Raw genomic sequence first — 25,216 nt, 5'->3', positions numbered from 1 at the left:
ACGCGCGCGCACGCACACACACACACACACACACACACTCACTTATGAAAGACCACCCTAAGAGAAGTGTCCTGCGGTTACCAGGCTTTGAAGAGTTGTGGGCTGTGGATTAATGTCAATCTACCCAGTATAGTTTCCTACTGGGAGAAAGCTATCTGAGTTAATTAAAATCCAGATTCCTGTGTTGTTGGGTTTTGGTTTTGTTTTCTTTTTTACCAACAGGCTTGTGAATTTCAAGAACTGTAGTAAGTTACCAAAATAAAAAACCAGCATACTCAGCCATTTTCACCGTAAATGGCACCCTGTGTTTTGTGTTAGGAGTTTTATGGTTTTAGGTTTACATTCAAGCCTTTAATCCCTTTTGAGTTAATTTTTGTATATGGTGTGAGATAGTTGTCTAGTTTTCCCAACAGCATTTATTGAAGAGACTGTATGTCCTATCCCATGGTATAGTTTTGGCTGCTTTGTCATTAATTCATTGACCATATATGCATGGGTTTATTTCTGAGCTCTCTATTTTGTTCCATTGACCTATGTGTCTGTTTTTATGCTAATACCATACTGCTTTGATTACTATAACTTTGTAATATAGTTTGAAATCAGGGAGCATGATGCCTCTGGCGTTGTTCTTCTTTCTCAACATTCCTATGGATTGTTTTAGGATTGTTTGTTCTTTTTCTGTGAAAAAAGCCTTTGGTATTTTTATAGTGATTGCATTGAATGAGTCAATTGCTTTGAGTAGTATGGACATTTTAACAATATTAATTCTTTTAATCCATGAGCATGGAATACCTTTTCATTTATTTGTGTCTTCTTCAATTTCTTTCATCAGTGTCCTGTAATTTTCAGTGTGCAGGTCTTTCACCTCCTTGTTTAAATTTATTCCTAGGTATTTTATTCTTTAATTTTTTAAAAAATTTTAAGCAGGACAACTTGCTAGGTGGTGTTGTCTTCTCCATCAGATGATACCTAATGTCAGCTGGTCTTTTTCTTTGGTGATTTTAGCGGACATTGATGTTTATGGCTTGAATCCATTAGGCCATTAGGATTTGCAAATTAGTATTTTAATTCTATCATTACTTCCTTATTTATTAGCTAGAATACTTTCATTTAGAGATGCTTTCTCTTTAACTGCTTGGTTATTTGAGATATAGTTCAAATAAGAAAGGATAAAGGCTTGATTCTTTCCCTTTATTTACTAACTAGAGGCCCGGTGCACAAAATTTGTGCACGGGGGAGTGGTGGGGGAGTCCCCACAGCCCGGCCTGCAACAACACCAGCTTCCTTCACCCCGGCCTCCGGCCCCTCCTCTCCCTCCGAGCAGCTGGGGTATGGACGCTGGGCTCACGTCGCTGCGAGCCTAGCATCCCTTGCCTCAGCCTCCGGCCCAAGGCCCCTCCCTTCCCTCCACGCAGCCAGGGTGCAGACGCTGGGCTCACATTGCCAGGGCGATGCTGCCAGCGTCCCACCCTGGCCACTATGGGCACCACCATCTTTATCCTGGAGTGATTGTTAATTTACATATTACTCTTTTATTAGATAGGATTTTCAGTATAATAAGTCAGTTTCTTTAACATCCTCTAATGGTGGCACATTACTGTTTTTTAAAAATACCATTCTGCCTCTAGTCAGTTTGGCTCAGTGGATAGAGCATCGGCCTGCGGACTGAAAGGTCCTGGGTTCGATTCCGGTCAAGGGCACATGCCCAGGTTGCAGGCTTGATCCCCAGTAGGGGGCATGCGGGAGGCAGCCAATCAATGATTCTCTCTCATCATTGATGTTTCTATCTCTCTCTGCCTCTCCCTTCCTCTCTGAAATCAATAAAATTATATTTTAAATAAATAAATATACCATTCTGAACTCATAGAGTGAAGTGTCTCTAATATAGTAGTTTTAATCCATCGAAGTTATTTTCTTTACTAATGCTCAGATTGCACCATCTTTGGAAGCCTCTTCAAGCTGACTCCCAAATTCTTTCAACATAACCCCAGTAGATTCTTGTTCCTTCCTTTCTATCTGGTGTGATAAAATGGCCAGGCTTCATCTTGTTCATTTCTTGCTCTGAGTATATCTTCAAGGAGCCCTGATTCTTTTTAATGAGAAATCATATTTCAAGGCCACAAGCCAGACACAAGCAATTCTCTCTGCTGCTGGGACAGTCATTGTTTCTTGGAATTTTCAGAGAACAAGCTAGGAAATATATGGTTTTTCTAAAAAAGATCAAATGCATCTTCTGTTCCTATCGACACTCCTATATCTCAGGATTTAAAAGAAGCTGCAAGAATCCCCGAAGGTGACACACGCAGTTAAGAATTTAATGTAGTAGGAATCGCAATAATAACAGTGGCTCATCTTTCGAAAGCAGCGTTCCAATTAAAAATGTACGGCCTCTTGGTGTTCTATCTCGTGTCTCCTTCCTGCATCTCTCTGAGAAATTAAGGCCTCACTCGCTCCGTTTTCCACGTGGGAAAGGGAAGCCATGAGGAGGTCTGAGCCAAAGCAGAGTGAGGACTAAGCCCTTCATCTCCTGCTTCTCTCTCCCATTTGTCCCTGCAGCAAACACGGGGGTTTTTGCAGTTTCTGGGTTCTGTTCCCCACTAACTTGCCACAGAACTGGGGCTGGGTCCAGTGCCTGAGTCGCCCAGCACCCTCTGGAATCTGGAGTGAACATTCCGAGTGCCGCCACTCACCCAGGCTGCTGCCTCCAGTCTCCTGATAAATGGGCCACTAAGCCCTTGCCGGTTTGGCTCAGTGGCTAGAGCACTGGCCTGCGGATTGAAGGGTCCCGGGTTTGATTCCAGTCAAGGACACATGCCCGGGTTGTGGGCTGGGGGCAGCTGATCAATGATTCTCTCTCATCATTAATGTTTCTATCTTTCCTTCTTCCTTCTTCTCTGAAATCAATAAAAATAGCCACTAAGCTTCCGTAGGCCTTTCTCCCAGCGACTGCAAATAAATAACAAAACTATAATAAATGCACGCCGCGAACAGCGGGCTGAGGGAGATGGCCTCTCCTGTCCATCTCGGAAGGAGAGCTTCATCGGTTCTTAAATGATTCAGCTCCTGCCTCCACGTCACTGGGGTCATTTCTGAAAGCCAGCTCTTCTTCGGAAAGGTCTTTCCATCCCCGCGGAGCGCTACTGTGTAAAGTTTCAAGGTGGAATTCAGCTTGAAATTTGAATTTAATATCGTGTGGGATCGTGAGGAGAAGAGCAATCAGCCGCCTCCTTGGGCGGGATTTGGGAGCGGGCTGGGTCTTGGGGTGAACGCGTGTTTCCCGGGCCTGAGGAGTGCTCTGCTGTCATCAGTCAACTCTCCGGTCCCCGCCGGCCCTCCCCTCTTGTCTTTCAGTGTCGGTGGGGTTCGAGTATGAGACCTGCCCCAGCCTCATCCTGTGGGAGAAGAGGACCGCCCTTCTGCAGGGCTTTGAGCTGGACCCGTCCAACCTCGGCGGCTGGTCCCTGGACAAGCATCACATCCTCAATGTTAAGAGTGGTATGTGAGCACGTTCCCTTCCTCAAACACGGCCTCCTCTCTCCTGGACCCTTCTCTCCATTTCATTGGTAGTCTCTCCCCTTCCCTCGGCCAGTTTCATCAAACGCCCAAATACTCGCCGGTTTTCCCACCTTCTCTTTTTAAATGTCAAAGAATGTTGGGCTGGTTTTCCCAGACCGTCGGCTCATGTACCTCACAACTCTTCAATTATCTCTACAAATGCCATCCTACCCAACCCCATAGCCCGGGGTCTCCCCATCCCATCTCTCAGCAAAGGGAATCTTCCCCACATCACTTCCCGTCCCGTCGGCAGGCCCATAGAAGTGTCTCCCTAAGGGCCACACGGCCACCTCTGTACCGCCCGCAGGCATCCTGCACAAGGGCACCGGGGAGAACCAGTTCCTGACGCAGCAGCCCGCCATCATCACCAGCATCATGGGCAACGGCCGCCGCCGCAGCATCTCCTGCCCCAGCTGCAACGGCCTCGCCGAAGGCAACAAGCTGCTGGCCCCGGTGGCTCTGGCTGTGGGCGTCGATGGGAGCCTCTTCGTTGGCGACTTTAATTACATCCGGCGCATCTATCCCTCCCGCAACGTGACCAGCATCTTGGAGTTACGGTAAGCGGCCACACAGACGCCGTCTTTTGTTCTGTCGCTGCCACGGACACACGGCTCCATGGGTAATCGGTGGCTGCATTTGGGCTTCTCCAGAGAATAGACATTCCCTGTGATGGGCTGAGGTTCAAAACCTATCACCAGACTTGAGTGAGGGTTTGGGGAAAGGCTTTGTGTGCCTGTAAAACACCACACACGCATTTCAGACAGTTGTCAATACCTGAGTTACAAACAAGAAAAGCAATGTCAGTCCTGGTCTTTGGGTTGGGACCCGGGTAGCTATGTGTTATCAAACCCCCAGGCCAGAATCTAATACACACCAGACAGTGAAAGAGCTGCTCGAAGCTGTTGGTCCATTTTTGTGGTTTCTAAAGGGGCACTTTTTAAAAATACAGATTCTCGGAGCCCATCCCCAGAGGACCGATTAGTCGATCTAGAGGAGGCCAAGGCATCCTTTATCCTTGACTAGCTCGGTGGGAGATTCCAGTGCCTGTCAACATCTGAGAACCACCGATAATTATTTACTGGTTCACACGTTTATGTTGAGCAGCTCTATGTGTAAGCTCTCTGTAAATTCTCTGCATCTTCCCACTTTCACTAGGATGTGACTTAGGATGACGTAGAATAGGCCATGCTAGGCAGCTCCTGCCCCCTTCCCCGGTAGATTCAGTGCTTGCTGCTAAGTCTAAAGCCCAGACTCCCCTGTGCTGAACAGAGTTTCTTAGAAACTCTCTTTCCAGGGAAGTTGATTTTAGGCCATTGAACCTTGAGAAGTATCTGTAAGTAGAGAGAGAGATGAAGTCTATAAATAGGGGAGAAATATATTCAACAGATACTTGGGGAATGTATACTGTGCCTGGGACTGGCTGGCTGAAGGGGCCCGGGGGGAGGGGGAGCGTAGATAGGAACCAACAAAGTCCTAGTCATGTGTTTGTGGTCTGATATGGAACTTCAAATCATGTGGACAACTAAAACATAACTTCAAGTTGCATTAAATACTTTAAGGAAAACCTAACAGGCTAAGGGATATTGATTATAGTGGGAATGGAGGAGGGATGAGGAAGCTACATAAGGTAAAGTGGTCAGAAAATCCTCTCAGGCCAGGTGACATTTGAACTTGGTCCTGAATGATGAGGTCAGCCACAGGAAGATCTGGGGGAAAGGGTTCCAGGCAGAGAGAAGTTGTGCAGAAGCCCTCATATCAGCAAGTAACCTGGTTTATTTAATGGACGAATAAAGTCCAATATGGCAGAAGGGTGGTGAGCTCAGGGGAGAGTGTCTCAAAGAGGGTCAGAGAGGTAGGGAGGGGACTAATGCTTCAGGGTCTCATTATCATGTTGATGAGAATGGATCATATTCTTATTGCAATGGACAACCATTGGAGGTGAAAGTAGAAAGTAGGTAGAGTTGATGTGTTCTGATTTGCATTTTTTTAGAGACATTTCTGGCTACTGTGTGGAGAATGACTGCAAGAGTGGAGGCTGTAGCAGTTGTCCAGGACTTGGGTGATGGTGATATGGACTAGGGTGGTACCAAGGGAGATGGCGAAGTATATTAACTGGAATATATTTTCAAGATAAATCTGATCAGAATTGTTGATTGATTAGATATAAGGAATGGGAAGGAGAAAGAGAGAGAGAGAGAGAGAGAGAGAGAGAGAGAGAGAAGAATCAAGGGAGATGCCTAGGATTTTGACCTGAGCAATTAACGGGATGGTGGTCCCTTCTGCAGCAGCCTCAGCTCCCAGGTGTGGGACTTAGAGGAAGTCACAGGTTGCTCTTGCATTTTAATATCTTTGAGGCCCCTTCTGGGAGAGAGATCAATGACCTGAGCACCAGCAAGTGCTGCTGAGTATTCTTGGGAGCTGAGACTGTGCCAGGCCCTGGGAGAGGTAAAAAGAAAGGAGAAAACTGCAGCTCCACACTTAGCAGGTTGCAATCTCTGTGGTCCAGTGGACATTTCCTGAGTGTGATGGTGAGCCACGCCTGTGCTGGGCTCTGAGGTCCAGACAGGGATAAAACCAAAGCTCAAAGAGCAGCCATTCCAGGCTGAGATGGGCACCCAGGCAAGTGAGGCAATTCAAACTGTGTCTAGAAGAGCCAGCAACCAACCACCACAGAAGGACAAAGGGGGAGTTCATGTGAATAAGAAGGTGTAATAACCAAAAAATGAATGAGAGGAAGAAGGAGGCAAAATGGAAGAGGCTGGATAAACTCAACCTGCCAAGATGATAGCCAGACAAACCACTTTTCCTAGAGCTCCCCGAGGAGGTCCCCTTCCCAAGATGTTTATTTCCTCTTCTGTCCCAGGAGAGTCCTCTTCTTCTCAGGCCTCCTGTGGGCCATGGAGACCCAGGAGAGGAGGCAGGGCGCTGAAGGTAGCATTGTGCTTTCCCATGAAGGTCACGATTCTCACTGGCATTTGTCGCCCTCCACCTCTTCCTTGTCACTGCTCTTCTTGCTCAGCGCTGAATCAGCACCTGCCAGCTGCATTCCCACCTCCCAACCTTGACTCCTGCCCCTCAGCCTACTTACAATACCTTCTCTACCTCATCACCGAGCCCGTCTTTAAGGCTCCATTTGAAGGCCCCTTCTTCCTTGAAGCCCGATCTCCTTAGTGGAAATAATTCTCAACCTCGTCTGGGTCACTTTGTCTAATTTTCCACAAAAGTTGACAGTGTTCACTGCCTTGCTTTTTAGGTATTCCTGTGTAAATCTTAGGGCCCTAGTGTATGAGTCTCTGTGGAGCAGGCAGTTTGGGTATCTTTGCCCCTTGATGCCTAGAGTAGTATCTGATCCACACCAGCAGCTCCAAGACCTGTGGCTCGAGTTAAGGCGGACACAAACCAGTGTCCTCCCCTTGGTTGGAATTTGCCCTTGGTTCCGTGTCTCTTAGAGTTGTAAAGGCCACAGTATCAGTGATACCAGCCAAGGGCCCACCCAGAGCCATGCCACAACCACATGGTGACAATGACATGGCTGGAGGGCATGGAACTACCAATTTCCCTCGACAGCCATATGGTTTTTGTTGTTTCTTTTTTCCTTTTTAACCGCCTTTGGACGTGTTCTTGCTTTCATCAGCCAGGGATCCAGAGATGATTAGAAGTTAAGCTTTTACAAGAACACTGGTTTGATTCTTCTTTTCTTCCCACTACATACCTGAAAACAAAGGGCTGTCAATCCCCGCTCTTCAAAACAGTAACCTTCAAAGGGAGGGAGGAGGGAGGGAGGGACCTGTCTTGCTTATGTCTTTTCTCCACTGTGAGCTGGCAGCCCAATGATTCCATTTCAGGAGCCAGTGCCCATCCCTCTCTCGCTCACCCACCCCAGAGCCGTGCCTCTGAATCAGAATTTTATTTAGACGTTCCTGTGTGCTCTCGCTGTCCTTCTCCCTTCCTTTGCCTATGGAAAACACTCCTGGAAAACGTCCAGTGCTGGAAAAAGCCTTCTTTAGTGCCACCAGCACTGGAGACATTTTCAACATTCACTTCCCCCAAAAGCCTGACATGACCTGTTGTAGCCCACTTCCCTTCTTATAACTATCACCCTCTCCAGGTGATCCCTAGAAAACCTGAGCCCTGTGGAGCAGAATAAATGTCAGTCACTACCACCTCAGGGTGAATTTCTACCCTAGACAAATCTTTCCTTCCCTCCCCCCCCCCCAATTTGAGACTATCTTAGCAATTGGACCCCAAAATAAGGCAATAGCTGATAAGGGAGGGGACATTGTCCCGCTGCTTTTCTTAATGTGGCCCCTTTGGCAAACATAAGACTCTTGCACTTTCCATAATATTTGAAAGTCTATTTTTTAAATTTCCCAAAAATAAAGTTATATTATGATATTTATTATGTTTTTTTTCCAACTAAAACACTTGCCATGCTGAGATTCTGATGGCGCTGTTGGATTGACTCAACGGCATCATTGCATTGGGGAAGCTCTTTAGGGGAGGGAATGTCCGGCTCAGGGTTGTCAGTGCTGGAGAGGGAAGAGACGTGAGAAAGAGGGAGCATTGGAAGGAGGGCAAGGGCAGCAGAAATTGGAATAAGCCTCACCAGGCAAAGATAAGCTTTGCCTGAGAGTTCCAACCAGGACAGACCCTGCTGGATGCCAACACAGGATGTTCAGGAGGAAGATGGTTCTAGCTAGAGAGCAGACACTTTCCCTGTGTAGTCAGGGTATAAACACGGAGGTCAGGAGACCAAATATAACACAGCACAGAATAGCAGTAACAACATCACCATAAAACTTTGGGCAGTTTTTGGTTCCGTTTTCAAAGAGCTCTTTTACCAAAGACAGATCTAGGTTTCGTGCAATTTCAGAATGAAACTGAAATTATTTAGGATGAGAAAAGAAACCAAGGCAACTGCAGATTTTGAAAAGCTGACAATTACTCCAAACAGCACAAAATTCAGAAAAATAACCTAAATTTTTTATTAATTAACTACTCATACACGTCCAGGATACTTGTTTTCCTACACTTTTTGACTGCATCCTCTTTGATCGTCTCTTAATATGACAATGACTTTGTAACATCATTATCTATAAAAAGAGTAGAGAGAGATTCAGTCTTGCCTTCAGTATAGCTGGTCAAAAGTTGCTTCAGAGTGCTGATAAATTAGAAATTTTTCTTTGATGTTCAACGATTGATTATGGGCAAAGTCGTGAGAATTGTTAGAATTGTCAATGTTGGGAAAACTTCATCAAGCTTCTTTCATAGTATTTCTGAGCATTTCAGGTTTTTGTGTGCAGTGAATAATCTAAATATTTTTGGGACCGACACTCATCAGCCAGTTTGTCACTGATGTCCTGGTAATAGTGACTTCTACCCTGGGCGTTGCACTTCCTGTCAGGGTGGGAGATGAATCAGCTCAACAGGGAAGGGGCATTCCTGAAAGTCCTTCCTAGCCAGAGTGTCTAGCAATAACCTAACAAGATGGTGCAAGGAGGACATAGCAACCACATAAGCACATCCCCCTGAAGTAAACTAAGTGTGTCCCAACTCACTTTTATTTAGTTACAACTAAAACAAACAAACAAAAAATGTGGCCATTCCAACTCCACCCTCTTCTGTAGAGCGGAGGGAGTTGGAATAGAAAGGGATAACAGCTGCATAGCCCACAGACACAGACAATAGAGCAGTGAAGGCCTGGGAGAGGTGGGTGCAGGATGGGGGGGGGGGGGGCAATGAGAAAAACAAACAAACAAAGGGGACATCTGTAATACTTTCAACAATAAAGGTAAATTTTTTTAGAAAAAGGAAAAAAAGAAAGAGACAACAGCTGATTGCAGCTTTGTGATTCTGGGTAGAATATGAGGGGTTGGAACCAGTCCAAGGCAGGGTCTACCCAGCCTCATTCCCGCTCTCCATCACTCAAGAACCCATTTGCCCAGTCTACCTCTCTCCAGGACTCCTTCCTAAAAATCAGCTGCATGGGAATAAGTCATGTCCATATTTACTTCTTCTGTTCACAACAAAGACAAGCACACACACATAAATCACAAGACAGCCTGATGAGTGCTCTGCAAGGCAAGCTGAGAACGCTCGGAGAGACCCTGAAGGTCCGCAGGGGACTCATTGAGACTCCACCGTGTGAAGAGCTAATCCACCTCCGTTCTTGAACCTGAGACACCATTTTTCCCTCAAAGCATAAGCCTAAAAGCTTGGTGTTATTGAGGCCACAGACACAAAGCCTGGGCTTTGAACATAGGGATACATAACCCAACGATGCTGTTATTTTGGTTTCTTGCTAAGCACCCACTCTGCTGATGGCCCTAGACTGGAATAGCAGTGACCTCAGCCTTTCACCAGAGCTCATGTCCATGTGATCATTCAGACTCTGTACTCTCAGTGACTTGGTCCCCCACCCTTGCCCTTTTCCTTCCTCCAACATAGATACTATCTTAATCAACTTAAAGCAGATGTTCTTAGGCAATAAGTAGGTCAGGTTTGCAGACCCAAATCCCATCCAGTCTTTTTACAAAACCTTGACTTTAAAAAAAAAAAAAAAGTGGAATTGATATTGCAATAATTAAGAGCCAAATATGACTACCACTGGTGGCAGATAACATTTCACTTTCATTAAGCAATATAAAACAGACACACAGACTCCCGGCTCCCGCCCCGGTGCACCAGGCTTTGCAGAATGAATCTCAAATTGTACCATGTCAGTCAGAGCTCAGGAGTTATCAGCATCATTTAATTAACTTTTTTTTTTTTTTTTGCAAAAACCAACACGTTGGAATAAAATATAAAAATGTAATCCCTGTGCAAACCCACCACTAATGATGGCCCCCAGCAGAGGCCTGAGCAGCACCTGAGCAGGAGTCAGCCCTCAAACCCTCTTTGTTCTTTCCCTGAAGTCTCCTCCCTCAGCCCGAAGCAAAAGAAGGGTGGGGCTCCTTCTGCCTTAGCCTGGAGGCCTCAGGAATGGGGAGCAGTTTCTCTCTTTTTTTCTCTCTAATGCAGTTAACTTCCCACCACTTTCCTGTTGAACTTGCCATGTCTTTTTGTTCTTAAGAGAAAAAAAACAAACAGCAAAACTTTTACTAGTTTTCCAAAAAGGAAAGGTCTTTGGCTCCGATGACAATAGGATCTGATTACCTATGAATTTCATTTAAGAAGAACGCTGGATGGGGAGAGGGAAGGTAGCAGGGAGCAGGCATAGGAAATGGTTGTGATTCTCAGGGTTTGACAGTATTTGCCAAACTAAGATTGGGTGTGGGCAGGGACTTTCTCCTGGGTAGTACTGACTCCACCCTGTAATGTACCGATGGCAAGTAGGTGGCCCAGGTGGCACCAGGATCCCCATACACACACACACCCGGGGCAGATGTTACAGATGAGTCACGGTGCTTTTTATAGCTGAGCTTGAATTTGGCATCAGAATCTTTCTGCACCTGTCCCGCCGCAGCCATCACTCATCAGCAGGTGTTGGCATGCAAGAGGTCACCTGCTTGTCATCCCTCCATTGGCCAGAAGACCTGTCTTACCCATTGCCACCTGTGTGACATTGCTGATCCAGGAATGCAAGCATTCTTGCCTAGATCTCCCAATGGCCAGGAGGAATTCCAAATCAGGGGGCTTCCCAGGAAATTGAGCCAGGAGCTGTCAGCTAGAAGGGGCGGGGAGAAAAAGACGGCCTATTTTCGGTCCCTTTATAAAAAAAATAAATAAATAAACGAAAATGTGATGTTTGTTTTATCATCAGTTCTTCAGCTAACTGTTTGTTCTTTTTCCTTCTGTTTTCTTTCTATAAAGAAATAAAGAGTTTAAACATAGGTAAGACAAAAAACTCTTTCCTGTATAATTTGATATGATTCGTTTGCTTCCTTGTCTTTGCTTTCTGTTTCGTGCTTCCTATGTAATGTTGTATATTTTTATGTGCCAAATATGGTCACTTTTTTATGTGCTGATTGTGTGTTGTAGATATGATAAGCTTTGGCAATTATGAAATGCAGTCAAAAAGCAACCAAATAAGCTGACAGTAATTAGAATTTCCGGGAGATGCAAAAGCAAGATAATGAACCCTCGGCGAACTTTTATCCCAACTGCTCAGTGCGGTCCGTAATTGGGCTAAACAGTCGAGGCAAACTTCTGGCTTTTGTAAATGCTGGACTGGGTTCACAAAAGCTTTAATGAACTGGAAACGGGTCAAAAACTCATTTTCAACTCATTAATGATTTTTCCCCCTGGATATATGGTCATTTTTAAAAAAACAAGTTAATTGCCAATCTGCTGGTCAGAATGAATCCAACAGTTGGATGCGTTGGGGATTTTCATGGAGTTCAGTCACTTTTTAAGTAGTATGAAGGGTATAGACCGAGTACTTTTTGTCTCAATAGTCTTTGTCATTCAATCGCTCCAAGGTTAGCATGTAAAATCATACTGGTACCAACACACATATGTGTGCCTATGGCTCTGGGGAGCTTCCCCTTACAAAGTTAGGACAAGTCCAGGTTGCCCCAGGGCGCACTGAAATGGATGTAGCATGAGCTTTCTGGAAGAAAAATGATCTCACTTTTACTTGGGAGAAGAGAAAAAGCAATGCTTTTTAATACTCAAGGGAAATGTATTTTAATACTTGAGAGACATGCCTCTCCCTTGCGCCTTAAAGTGAAATGTGGAAGGCACTTCATGATGTCAGATCAAAATTAGCCAAAGGGTGGAGTCCAGATACCCACAATCATCCCAGTCAGTGGGAAAGCTGCAATGCATAGGAGGAGTCCTCTGATTTCTTCTCAGGCACCCCCAAATTGGCTGGTCATAGGCACCCCAATGGATCAAATAATAAAAGCAGCAGCAACACCCTGGAGGGACACCCCTCTTCAGACTCACCCCACTGGCCCTTCGCCTTAGCCACAGAAGTGGAAGGATGTCTGTGCATCTAGCTGAGCTTTCCTGCAAGAATCCTAGTGGGAATGAGCAAGAGGCCATGGGGAAGAAGGGAGCCCCAGCAAGCATGGCCCCACACCTTCAACTGTCTGCTCTCTGCCAGAGATGTTGAAAAGCCTCCTGAGTCAGGCTCCCTAGAAAGTCCAGAATTAATTAATCTTGCTCACAGATAGGCACAGATGTGCAAAGCCCCGATCCTTCTGCTGGCCACGCCAGCTACTGTCCACTCAGTAACAAAGTACAGCATCTAATTAAAAATGGCACAAATATCTCCCTTTCTACCCTCATTTGTTGTGTATATATGGATATTCTCTGAAGACTTAATAGCCAAAAAAAAAAAAAAAAGGAAAGAAAGGAAAGAGAAAGGAAGGGATCCGAGTAGCCTTCCCTTCCAGACTAGTTATCTAGGCTGGAATTTTAGAAAGACCTTGACTTCTAGTTCAATTATGTGTCTTCATAGCAAGCTGAGGAGAAGCTGGAATTAAAGATGGTCTCGCTTCACAGATTGTTCCTAAAAATAGCTTCCTTCTTCTTTTCTTCCTTAAATCAGGGAAGAACCCAAACGGGGGTGTTTTAATTAGTCGTTTACTAGCTGGTGTCTACAGGACACATGCATCCAACACTGTCACCGCCCTCGCCCACCCTTCACCTCTCCCAACTCCTCCCTTCCCATAATGCCAAACTGCAGTTGAAAAATAACTTTAAAAAAAAAGCCTGTGTTCATTTTAGGCATAGGGCACCAAAACCTCATCTGTCACACTAGGGCGGAGAAGTGTTCCTTGCTTGCATCACGGAGGCAGTGATTTTAGTAACCAGCATGGGAGGGCCACGAGTACCCATTCTGGCCTCAACCTCCAACCAGCAACAGACAGTGCAAAGGGAAGAAGCTGTAGGGTTCAAGCCAAAAGGAACATGCGAGTGGTCTGATTTGACTTCTTCATGACAAGGAATCTAGGACCCAGCAGAGCCAGAAGATTTACCTAAGGTCACCAGCCGAGTCAGAGTTGAATTGGAGTTTTCTGTGTCTCATTCCTGTCTACAAATCTTCCTCTGTCCTGGTCAATAACACATAGGAGATCAGAGAAAGAGGTCTAGGTCTCTGAGGCCTGATGTCTTCCTAAGACATTCCACACACCTAAGGTATTTGTCTCCTGACAAGGCTTAGGGCCCTGGCCCATCTTGGTCCATACCTGTGTCCTCATTATTACCCATGATTTAAAAACTGGGTCTCCAACCCCAGTAATTCAGATTCTGGACTTGGTATCCACAGGACATCACACTCCTTCACATGAACTTGATTCGTGTCCACACTGAGAACTAGTAGCGAAGATCTGAGGCTGAGGGCTGAGGTGCCTCCCATTACAAAACCAGGAAGACTCCCAGCAGCTGCGGGATGAATGATCCAGTACCTCGGAGGCACTGGGGAGGCACAGATTAAAAAGAGAACATTGTCCCAGGGAAGTGTCCCTAGATCCCCTTGAGAACATGTCAAACCCACGGAGGGATCAAGGAGGCTGACACACAAAACACACACACACACACACACACACACACACACACACACACACAGGACCAGAGTGGGGTCTTTCGCATCGGCTAAATGAAGCAATGGTACTCTAGCATGATGGGAAGCGATAGATTCTCTGATGGGAGCAGGTTAAGCCCAATTAGAAGTAGCTAAAAACCATGGTGTGTTAGAGCACTAACTTAATATGGTAGATTCTTTCCAGTTCACTAAAGTGGAAAGACATTGGCAATGGTTACAGTCGTGCTAGGATTTTTGTCATCTCTTCGGTCGAGCAGGCCAGCGGCATCACCCCTTTCCCATTTCTCTCTGTGTTTCTTCCACTAAAGCAACAACCCAGCACACAAGTACTACTTGGCAGTAGACCCCGTGTCGGGATCTCTCTACGTGTCTGACACCAACAGTCGGCGCATCTACCGAGTCAAGTCCCTGAGCGGAGCTAAAGACCTGGCCGGGAACTCGGAGGTCGTGGCAGGAACTGGAGAGCAATGCTTGCCCTTTGATGAGGCCCGCTGTGGGGACGGAGGGAAGGCTGTGGATGCAACCCTCATGAGCCCTCGAGGTAACGCCTGCAGAGGAAGGAAGCCCCCCCCCCCTCCCCCCAGAGAGAGAGCTGGCCACGAGCTTGGCTTTCTCCTTATTGGAGCTCAGCGGAGCCCAGGCACTCCTAAGCACAGCTTTCCCTAGAATGGCTTAACTCTGATCGATTGCTTTGGTGTGGGGGAGTGTCTTTTTTTAAGTGTATTTATTTTATTTGAAGTAAACTTCACCACCCACATATGCTACAAGTAGAAAGTGGTTGCTCCTGGAGATTTCTGACTGCAGCCAGTCACAGAGTCGGAAGGAGCCAGAGGTCTAGCTGTGTGGGCTGGAGACAGCACAGAGCCCAGTGGGTGGCCTCCAACCTCTCCCAGATGTTCCTGTTAGACAATAGTGCATTCAAAGTCTAAAGCACAGCGCCTGACATTTTATAAATGCCCAGTAAGAATGGGCATAATTTCCAAGGACCTGGGATTGGTGGGAGGGGTTCCTGGAACCAATGGATCTCTATTTGGAAAGGGATAGATAATTAAGGTTAAGGACAACCATTTGAAGGTCCAATTATTGTCACCATTTTTAGCTACCCTGAAAGCAGCTGGTGAGAAGCATTGGGTGTGGACATTAGAATAAAGATGCAAAAGATTAGATGACTGTGTCTTAGCGGGGGAAGGGTGGTCCTGGGACCTGCGTTCCCCCAAGGTGCTGATGTGCTAGGTGAAGTCAGGGCTTCATGGGGAATACTTCCTGGAGGGTATACTCTGAATGGGGAGTGTGTGGCTGCAAGAATCATTATTTCTCAACCTCAGTGTTGCAATCAGTCGTGAAGGGTAGTCAAGTAATTTACCACCAATAATTTTTCAAGCAAGGAACTTGGGAAATAACTGCTTTCCAAAAAAGAACAGATGCAACATTATTTCCCCATCCATTCATTTGCAGCCTTGGTTCATTTGCAGCCCAAGGTTTGTTCTGCAGTTCAGTGATAATACAGCCAGCACCCCAGGAATTATGCAGATCTCAACGCAGTGCTCATGAGAAAGGGGGTCACCTTAGAAGGTTGAGAACCACTGCTCTGAGTGTAATAACCTCTCAGTAAGGTCCCAGAAGGGAAGGCCCAGTAGGGCATCCCCACCTTCACCCCACAAGCTCTGCTCCTTGCCGAGAGACGCACTCCCCCCATTTGTCTTGCTCAGGTATCGCAGTGGACAAGAATGGCCTCATGTACTTCGTCGATGCCACCATGATCCGGAAGGTCGACCAGAATGGAATCATCTCCACCCTGCTGGGCTCGAATGACCTCACTGCCGTCCGGCCACTGAGCTGTGACTCCAGTATGGATGTGGCCCAGGTAGGACTCTCTCTCTATTTCTCATCACTAACTAAGCCACACCTGGTTCTTGGTCTGAAGTTCTCACCAGCAACCTGTCTGAGCGGAGTGGGAAGGGGGAGATATAGATAGAGATCACAGGTGTGTTTGCAAAAGGCTTGAGATGAACTAGGCAGCAAGACAGACTGGGAAATGTCAGGTAGGATGAGGGAGAGAGAGAGATTCTGCTCAGAAAAGTGGAGCTGGTGCCTACTGCAGCCGTGGCAGATTACAGGGTAGGAGTTCCTGTGTAATTGCCTCTCTTCTCCATCATTATTGCAGGTTTGAGAATGTACCGTGCAGTGTTATACGTCCATCAGAACTTCCCTGTTAATCTGAAATGATTGCATCCTCACTACATAAACCTTTATTTTGTGCAGTCAGAACTGGAACAGAGCCCTCTACACGATGCCCCCAAGTGATATTCTTTAGTCCGGGCTCTTGCTGCGGCAGAGAGCACAGGCTCACCCAGCTGGACAGCCTAGGAAACTGGACTAACAACCTGGCGTAGATAGATGTTGACCCTTCCTACAGGGGCCTTTCAACCCTCGGTCAACCTCATTAATTTCAGCTCAAATTCTACAACAAACTGACAACTTTCCACTGAGATTTTCATTTCAAATTCTGCAGAGAAGAAATGTGTTTTGTCCAGTTCATTTTTTCTTTTCTTTTTTTAATGTTTTCATTGATTTTGAGAGAGAGAGAGAAGAGAGGAAGGGAGAGGGAGAAAGAGAGACATGGATGAGAGAGAAGCATTTATTGGCTGCCTCCTGCACACCCCCAACTGGGGATCAAGGCAGCAACCCAGGCATGTGCCCTGACCGGGAATCAAACCAGCAACCTCTTGGTGCATGGGACGAGCCTCAACCAACTGAGCAACACTGGCCAGGACTGTCCAGTTCATTTTTTCAAGCAAACACCCGAGCTGTAATTTGCTGGCCAGCCTGGGCAGGGGCTCCCCTTGAGTCAGGGCCACATTCCAAACCTCACAGCTTCTTTCTGTGAATTAGATAAAGGGGTCGTCTTAAAATGAACATAGCTTCCTCCAGCCCACGGCTCGGTGAGCAGGATATGGGCTGGGTCACATTAGCCTCTTGGGCAGTGGACGACCAGTACAGTTGTGTATGATGACTCTGACCCTGACCTAATCACCTGGGGCTGAGAAGAACATCCTGGGAGAGCTAGTGACCTGCTCTAGCCACAGCTGACAATACAGTAAGACAGCGGTTCTCAACCTGTGGGTCGCGACCCCTTTGTTCTTCTTTCTCAAGATTGCTTTGGCTATTTGGGATCTTTTGGGGTTCCGTACAAATTTTATAACTGGAAGAATTTGCCGTGTGTACGGAAATTAGAACCTTTGGGAGTCGAACGACCCTTTCACAGGGGTCACCTAAGACCATCGGAAAACACATATATAATTACATATTGTTTTTGTGATTAATCACTATGCTTTAATTATGTTCAATTTGTAACAATGAAAATACATCCTGCATATCAGATATTCACATTACGATTCATAACAGTAGCAAAATTACAGTTATGAAGTAGCAAAGAAAATAATTTTATGGTTGGGGGTCACCACAACATGAGGAACTGTATTAAAGGGTCACTGCATTAGGAAGGTTGAGAACCACTGCAGTAAGAGATATGTGTTACACAGTCTCTTCTTCTCTGTCGTGTATATCATCATGGGCAGTGGGCAAGGGGTTTGATGATGGGCGGGTCTCCATACAGGGTGTTAGTAAAAAGTCCTTTTTCCCCAGCTGCATAAAACCAACCCAAGTGGCCCTAGCCTGTTTGGCTCAGTGGATAGAGTTTGGCCCTTTGGACTGAAGGGTCCTGGGTTTGATTCCGGTCAAGGGTACATGCATGGGTTGTAGGCTCGATCCACAATAGGGGGCATGCAGGAGGCAGTCTATCAATAATTCTTTCTCATCATTGATGTTTCTATCTCTCTCTCTGTCCCTTCTTCTCTGAAATAAAAAATATTTTTAAAAAAAACAACACAAGTGTCTGACACAGGTAAACACTGGGCACATTAGATGCTGTTCTTTAATCGGACGCCGTGTCACCCACAGGTCCGCCTGGAGTGGCCCACAGACCTTGCCGTCAACCCCATGGACAACTCCCTGTACGTCCTGGAAAACAACGTCATCCTGCGCATCACAGAGAACCACCAGGTGAGCATCATCGCGGGGCGCCCCATGCACTGCCAGGTCCCGGGCATCGACTACTCGCTCAGCAAGCTAGCCATTCACTCCGCTCTGGAGTCGGCCAGCGCCATCGCCATCTCCCACACCGGTGTCCTCTACATCACCGAGACGGACGAGAAGAAGATCAACCGTCTGCGCCAGGTGACCACCAACGGGGAGATCTGCCTGCTCGCGGGCGCAGCCTCGGACTGCGACTGCAAAAACGACGTCAACTGCAACTGCTACTCGGGAGACGACGCCTACGCCACGGACGCCATCCTGAACGCCCCGTCCTCCTTGGCCGTGGCTCCCGACGGCACCATCTACATCGCGGACCTGGGGAACATCCGGATCAGGGCGGTCAGCAAGAACAAGCCCGTGCTAAACGCTTTCAACCAGTACGAGGCCGCCTCCCCCGGGGAGCAGGAGCTGTATGTCTTCAACGCTGACGGCATCCACCAGTACACGGTGAGCCTGGTCACGGGGGAGCACTTGTACAATTTCACCTACAGCGCGGACAACGACGTCACGGAGCTGATCGACAACAGTGGCAACTCCCTGAAGATCCGGCGGGACAGCAGCGGCGTCGCCCGCCACCTGCTCATGCCCGACAACCAGATCATCACGCTCACTGTGGGCACCAACGGGGGCCTCAAAGTCGTGGCCACGCAGACCCTGGAGCTTGGCCTCATGACCTACGACGGGAACACTGGCCTCCTCGCCACCAAGAGTGACGAAACGGGATGGACGACGTTCTATGAGTAAGTGGGTTTATAAAGTATGTCCCGAGAGCGCTCACCCCACCCTCGTTGGCATCAGAGCTGGCCCTCGCCCTAGCCAGTTTGATAGAGCATCGGCCTGCGGACTGAAGGGTCCCAGGTTCGATTCCGGTCAAGGGCACATGCCCAGGTTGCATGCAGGAGGCAGCCGATCAATGATTCTCTCTCATCATTGATGTTTCTATCTCTCTCTCCCTCTCCCTTCCTCTCTGAAATCAATAAAAATATATTTTAGAAAAGAAGAAGAAGAACTGGACCTCACGTAGCTTCTAGAACTGCTAGGTCACGTTGTCTTTCTAACGTTCATATCTCCCATGGCCCTAAGGCGCCCATGGCCGCTCTCCCTGACTCCTCAGTGATTTGCACTGTGGAGCTTTCTCCCTGCAAGAGCTGGGAATTCCTCTTGCCTGCCTGTCGTCAGGGTGTCAGGATATTGGACACACGCCGCACCTGGGAGATCAAGTGCTGATTAACTCCGCTGATTATTCGTGTTTGCCGTGTGTACGGAAATTAGAACCTAAAAGGCAAGATCCTGGCGGGACTCCTGTAATTTGCCAATAGGTCCGGCCACACACTTGATTGCACAGACAGGTAGATAAACTCTGCATTTCCTCTCCAGCAGAAGCAGATCAATACAGATAAAGTGCTAGGTATATTAAAAGACGCCAGCGCCGGTCATATTTCCCCTCACAATTATCTCACACTTAATAGTCCCGCCGTGCGTTTTGCCAGAAAAAGCTGCTGCCCCTCATGCTGCAGGCGGCGCTTGGCCACACTGCCAGCGACTGCAGGTATTGACCGTTGGGATGCTGGCTGGAGGAAATTGCTAAGGCATCGTTCTGCCCATGGCTGCCTCAGATGGGGGTGGAATTTTCAAACATCTGGCTCTCCTGGATGGGGAGAGATCTGGTTAACCCCTATGTGTTCGGGGGTTTGCTTTCTGTCTGGGTGTTGCTGCTAGCTGAGAATTTAGTACGGTAGGGAGGGGTTGTCACAGAGGGAAGGGAGAACAAGAGAGAAACATTGTTGCTCACTCCTAAATCCAGGAATGTTCACTTTCTGATGGTAGTGACAGTGGGCTTGGGAGAATGTACAGGAAGCTGTTGCCACCTGCTGGGAATTTGCTGCATTGCAGAATCGCTCTCTCTTGCTCTGTCTTCTTTCTTTGGGCAAAGCTGTCTTTCTCAGATTTCTGAGGCATCCTAACATCCTTCAAGGCACAGGAACTTGACCAAACTTTACAGCCCGGTTACTCTGTCCCCAAAGGCACCATCCGAGTGCCATCTTTAGTTCTCACGCTAAATTAGGTTAAAGCTATGCAAGTGACCCAAACACCTCCCAGACCCTCATCTTCCCTCGAAAGACCCAGCGCATCTCAGTAGCATCTTGCCATTTGTCACCACCTACCATAGTCTACAGTTTAACTTGGTTGATTTTAGCCCTCTCTGCCCAGCACACACAGGTCCTGAGGGCAGGGATTTTCACCCATTTCGTTGCTAGCAATGTCCCCAGTGCTTTGTATCGTGCCAAGTACATAGTAGGCACTCAGTGAATACTCGCTGAATAACTGAGTCAAACGCAGCCTCTAGGGCCACACAGACCGAGGGAGGCCGGACTGGCTTTCTTGGTGGCCTTGAGATCCCATCGCAGGAGCGCACAGCTCCTTGCACACGTAGGCTCAAAAAGGCCTGAGGGTGAAGAGGCCCACTGCACGGGGAAGCAAGCAGAGCCAGAGGCAGCCGAATCTTCTTTGAAAGTTAAAGAGGACATGTTCCTCACCCTGTTCCTGGGAGATTCTGATCACCACCCCAATCCTCTGTTCCCCGGAAGTTATCCAATGCTTGCCACTTCTGTCATACCGAAGCCAGGCAACCTGCACATCGTAGGTGTCCAGGTAATGCAGGGGTTGGAACTCAGTCCTAGCCTGGGTCCCACAGAATAAGCACCCCCCCACCCCCCCCACCCCGGTCCCTGCTGTGCAAGAGCTGGGACTCTGTCTGTTACTGCATACTCCACTAGGTACCCCATGCCCAAACACTCAGAACAGTCATGCTATTCTTTATTGAGGTAAAATTGACATATAAGATTATATTCATTGTAGATGTACAATATAATGATTCATTGTTTATACAAAACAATAGCTACAATAAGCCTAGTTAATATCTCTCACCATACAATTATTAAACATTTTTCTTGTGATGAGAATTTTCAAAATCTACCCTCTTAGCAACCTTCAAATGTGCAATACAGTGTTATTAACTAGAGTCACCCTGCTGTACATTTCATCCATGACTTATTTTATAACTGCAAGTTTTCACCTTTTGACCCCCTTCACCCATGACACCCACCCACCCCACCTCCACCCCTGCCTCTGGCAAACACCAATCTGTTCTCTGTATCTATGAGCTCATTTGGGTTTTTTTAATTTGTCTTTCTCTGTCTGACTTCTGTCACTTGGCATAATGCCCTCAAGATCCATCATACTGTCACAAGTGGCAAGACTTCATTCTTCTATGGCTGAATACTGTTCCATTGCATATATAGTACACCATATTTTCTACATCCATTCAGACATCAATGGACACTTAGGTTGTTTCCATAGTTTGGCTATTGTAAATAATGCCGTAATGAATATGTGGTGCATATATATTCTCATGTTGGTGTTTTCATTTATTTTTTTTTTATTTCAGAGAGGAAGGGAGAGAGAGAGAGAAATAGAAACTTCAATGATGAGAATCATTGATTGGCTGCCTCCTGCAAGCCCCGCGCTGGGGATCAAGCCCACAACCCCCGGCATGTGCCCTGACAGGGAATCAAACCTCAACCTCCTGGTTCATAGGTTGAACTGGGCAAGTTGGTGTTATAATTTGAGTTATATGAGTTCTTTATATATTTGGGATATTAACACCTTACCAGATATATGATTTGCAAATATTTTCTCCCTTTTAGTAGGTGCCTTTTCATTTTATCAGTAGTTTCCTTTGCTGTGCAGAAGTTTTCTTAGTTTGATGTTGTCCCATTTGTTGATTTTTATTCTTTTTTTGCCTTTGCTTTTGGTGTCAAGTCCAAAAAAAAATATCACAAAGACCAATGTCAAGGAGCTGACCGCTTATGTTTTCTTCTAGGTCGTTTATGGTTTCAGATCTTACTTTCGAGTTTGTAATCATTTAATTTTTGTGAGTAGTGTGTAATAGTGGACAAGTACCATTTTTTGCATGTGGGTGCCCAGTTTTTCGAACACCATTTATTGACAAGACTGCCTTTACCCTATTGTGTAGTCTTGGCTGCTTTGTCGTTAATTAATTGATCATATTGGCGTGGGTTTATTTTAGCTCTCTATTCTGTTCCACATTGATCTGTGTGTCTGCTTTTATGCCAATATCGTACTGTTTGTAATAGAATTTGAAATCAGGGAGCATGATGCCTCCAGCTTTGTTCTTCTTTCTCAAGATTGCTTTGGCTATTTGGGATCTTTTGTGGTTCCATACAAATTTTAGAATTGTTTGTTCTATTTATTTTTTAATCGAGTAGTTTGGGGTTGTTATTGAGTTGTATGAGTTCTTTATTTTTTTGAGTATTAATACTTTATCAAGATATATGATTTACAAACATTTTCTCCCACTCAATAGGTGTCTTTTAATTTTGTTGATGGTTTCCTTTGCTGTGTGGAGGTTTTTTACTTTGATGGAGTTTTACTTATTGACTATTCAATAGGAAAGAATTGGACTTTTGATAGGGATTGCACTGAATCTGTTGATTGCTTTGAGTAGTATGGACATTTTTTTAAATCTTCGTTCTTTTACTCCATGAGCACAGAATATGTTTCCATTTATTTGTATCTTCAATTTCCTTCATCAGTGTCTTATAGTTTTTGGTGACAGGTTTCTTACCTCCTTGGTTCAATTTGTTCCTAGGTATTTTATTCCTTTTGATGCAATTGAAAATGGGATTGCTTTTTAATTCCTCTTTCTGCTATGTGGTTATTACTGTATAGAAATGCAACTGGTTTTATATATTGATTTTGTATCCTGCAACTTTACTGAATTTGTTTATTAATTTTAACAGTGCTTTGGTAAAGTCTTTAGGGTCTTCTATGTAATATCATGTCACATGCAAATAGTGACAGTTTTACTCCTTTCTTTCCAATTTGGATGCCTTTATTTCTTTTTCATGCCTAATTTCTCTGCCTAGGATTTTTGATGTTATATTGACTAAAGTGGCATCCCTTTGACTTGTTCCCTGGTCTTAGATGAGAAGCTTTCTGCTTTATACTATGGAGTGTGATGCTAGCTGTGGGCTTGTTATAGATGGCCTTTATTATGTTGAGGTGCATTTCCCCTGTACCCACTTTGTTGAGTTTTTATCATAAATGTATGTTGAATTTTGTTCTTTTCTAAGTCTATTGAGATGATCATAGGATTTGCATCCTTCATTTTGTTTATATGCTATATCAGATTGATTGATTTATGGACATTGAACCATCTTTTCATCCCTGGAAAGAAATCTCCACTTGGTCACTGCCTTCCAACATCCACAGAGCTTGACTCTTCCAAGTTCGCCGCAGAAGCAAAATTCCTCACTTCACTGAAAGTCAGGAGCCACATATGCATTTCTTTATTCCAGAAGCATTGGCCAAGCGCCTCTATCTGTGCTGTGTATCCTAGGCACTAAGTGGCTACCTCAAATAGGCCACAGGGTTCTGTGCACAAGAGTCCTCCCTCAGGCCCTCCTCCCTGCACCTGCTGCCCAAGCTCCCATCTCTAACTTTGTCCCTGTCTCCCTCCAATCCAGAGGGGCCCACACCGGAGGTTGAGTCGTTTTTCCTTCTTTTTAACCCTCCAAGCAAAATGATCTTCTACATTCCATCTTCCTTCTCATCCCTTCTCCAGTAGCAAAGCTGATCTCGGAGACAGCAAAGGCTTCGACATTTAGACCTTGAAATGAAAAGAGTGTCTTTCCCTTTCCTGGAGCTTAAGGAGGGCCCACACTTTCTGAATACAATGGATCTTCCAGAGTAGGGAAATGCCCCCATCAAATGGAACAATGAAGCTCCTACAAAAAGGAGGTGGGGAAAACTCAAAGCACTCCACACTTTGAGAAAAGATGACACATCAAAAAGGAGGGTTCAATTTCAGGTAACTTTCTGGTAGGAGCTCGATCGCTGGTATGCGAGACGTGGGTGCTGAGGACAACTGAGGTCAAATGAGTCACTGGGAAACTGTCTGGAAAGGCTGCTAGGGGAGTGGAGCCAGGGTTGGTTTGAGGCTATAAGGTCAGAGAATAGGTTACAGGCTGCCAGGCCTGCTGTGCTTGAGCCAAGGCCTGGAGGTGGCATTTGGCCCAGGCTGACTGTCTGGAGGACCGTGAGGTGACAAGTGGGTTGTATGAGTTGGTTGTATGAGTGTGGAAGACCTAGATGGGCATGGATGGTCTCAAATGCTAGGCTTAGGTTTGATTGAGCAACCACAATGGAAGAAGAGTGTGGTTAGCTCAGCAGAGAAGTGACATAAGGAAGCATCATTTTTAGGTTAATTTGGGGGCTTTGGGGGACAAAGAGCAAAAGATGCTCAGAAGCTGGTGTTCCCAGTAACGTGGAAGAGCATGATGAAGTGCACCTGCCGCAGGTGAAAGGTTTTCACTGAGCTGAGTCAGGTATAAGTGCCACCGCCATTTCTCAGGGCAGGCTGGGGTTTTGAGGATTGTGACGAGGGGCCTCAGACTGATGCACCACCTGGTCACCCCACCTTCCAATCTCTTCCTCTGGCCCCATGAACCTTTCTCTGTGTAGTTCTGAGGATTGGGAAAGCCTTCAGCCCCAACAGCTGTGTTCCAACCACAGTGTGTCTGTCCTCCAGCTATGACCATGAGGGCCGCCTGACCAATGTGACACGCCCCACGGGGGTGGTGACCAGTCTGCACCGGGAAATGGAGAAATCCATCACCATCGACATTGAGAACTCCAACCGTGACGATGACGTCACTGTCATTACCAACCTGTCTTCGGTGGAGGCCTCCTACACAGTGGTGCAAGGTAAGCCCCCCAATCTCAAAACCCACCCCCAGACCCCACCCAGCAGACTTCTAGAGATCTAAAGCACCCCTCCACTTGCTGTTTTAGTGAAATATCCACAGCAAACACACTCTATAAGAGCTCAACTTTGCAGAAAACGACTTAGTCAGATTCAGGAGAAGGTCATCGATACCAAACCATCGAAATGTTTGGAAATGTCTACAGGCTTATCTGAAAATATCAGTCAGTTTTCATCTCCACGTGCTATCCCCAACTCCTACCTCTCTCTCCATCACTCCCCACCGC

At 46.4% G+C, this 25,216-nt stretch overlaps 1 protein-coding gene across 10 annotated transcripts in view; it reads left to right on the top strand.

The window, feature by feature from the left end:
* TENM2 (teneurin transmembrane protein 2) overlaps positions 1 to 25,216 on the top strand; it is a 1,191,402-nt gene that overhangs the window by 1,129,168 nt on the left and 37,018 nt on the right. For 9 of the 10 annotated variants that reach the window (XM_070414454.1, XM_070414453.1, XM_070414451.1 and 6 more), the window contains 7 exons: positions 3,352 to 3,495; positions 3,863 to 4,112; positions 11,368 to 11,388; positions 14,356 to 14,588; positions 15,757 to 15,911; positions 18,008 to 18,882; positions 24,756 to 24,931. In XM_070414454.1, the coding sequence (XP_070270555.1) occupies positions 3,352 to 3,495; positions 3,863 to 4,112; positions 11,368 to 11,388; positions 14,356 to 14,588; positions 15,757 to 15,911; positions 18,008 to 18,882; positions 24,756 to 24,931 (1,854 nt within the window). The remainder of the gene's footprint in view (positions 1 to 3,351; positions 3,496 to 3,862; positions 4,113 to 11,367; positions 11,389 to 14,355; positions 14,589 to 15,756; positions 15,912 to 18,007; positions 18,883 to 24,755; positions 24,932 to 25,216) is intronic. The other variant, XM_070414452.1, reaches the window with a different exon arrangement.

This window comes from Myotis yumanensis, unplaced genomic scaffold (genome assembly GCF_028538775.1).
Source record: "Myotis yumanensis isolate MYYU_CA2020_CCGP unplaced genomic scaffold, mMyoYum1.0.hap1 SCAF_5, whole genome shotgun sequence".
Taxonomy (NCBI): domain Eukaryota; kingdom Metazoa; phylum Chordata; class Mammalia; order Chiroptera; family Vespertilionidae; genus Myotis; species Myotis yumanensis.
Note: the sequence above shows the minus strand (reverse complement) of the source record. Positions and strands in the feature narration are given on the sequence as shown.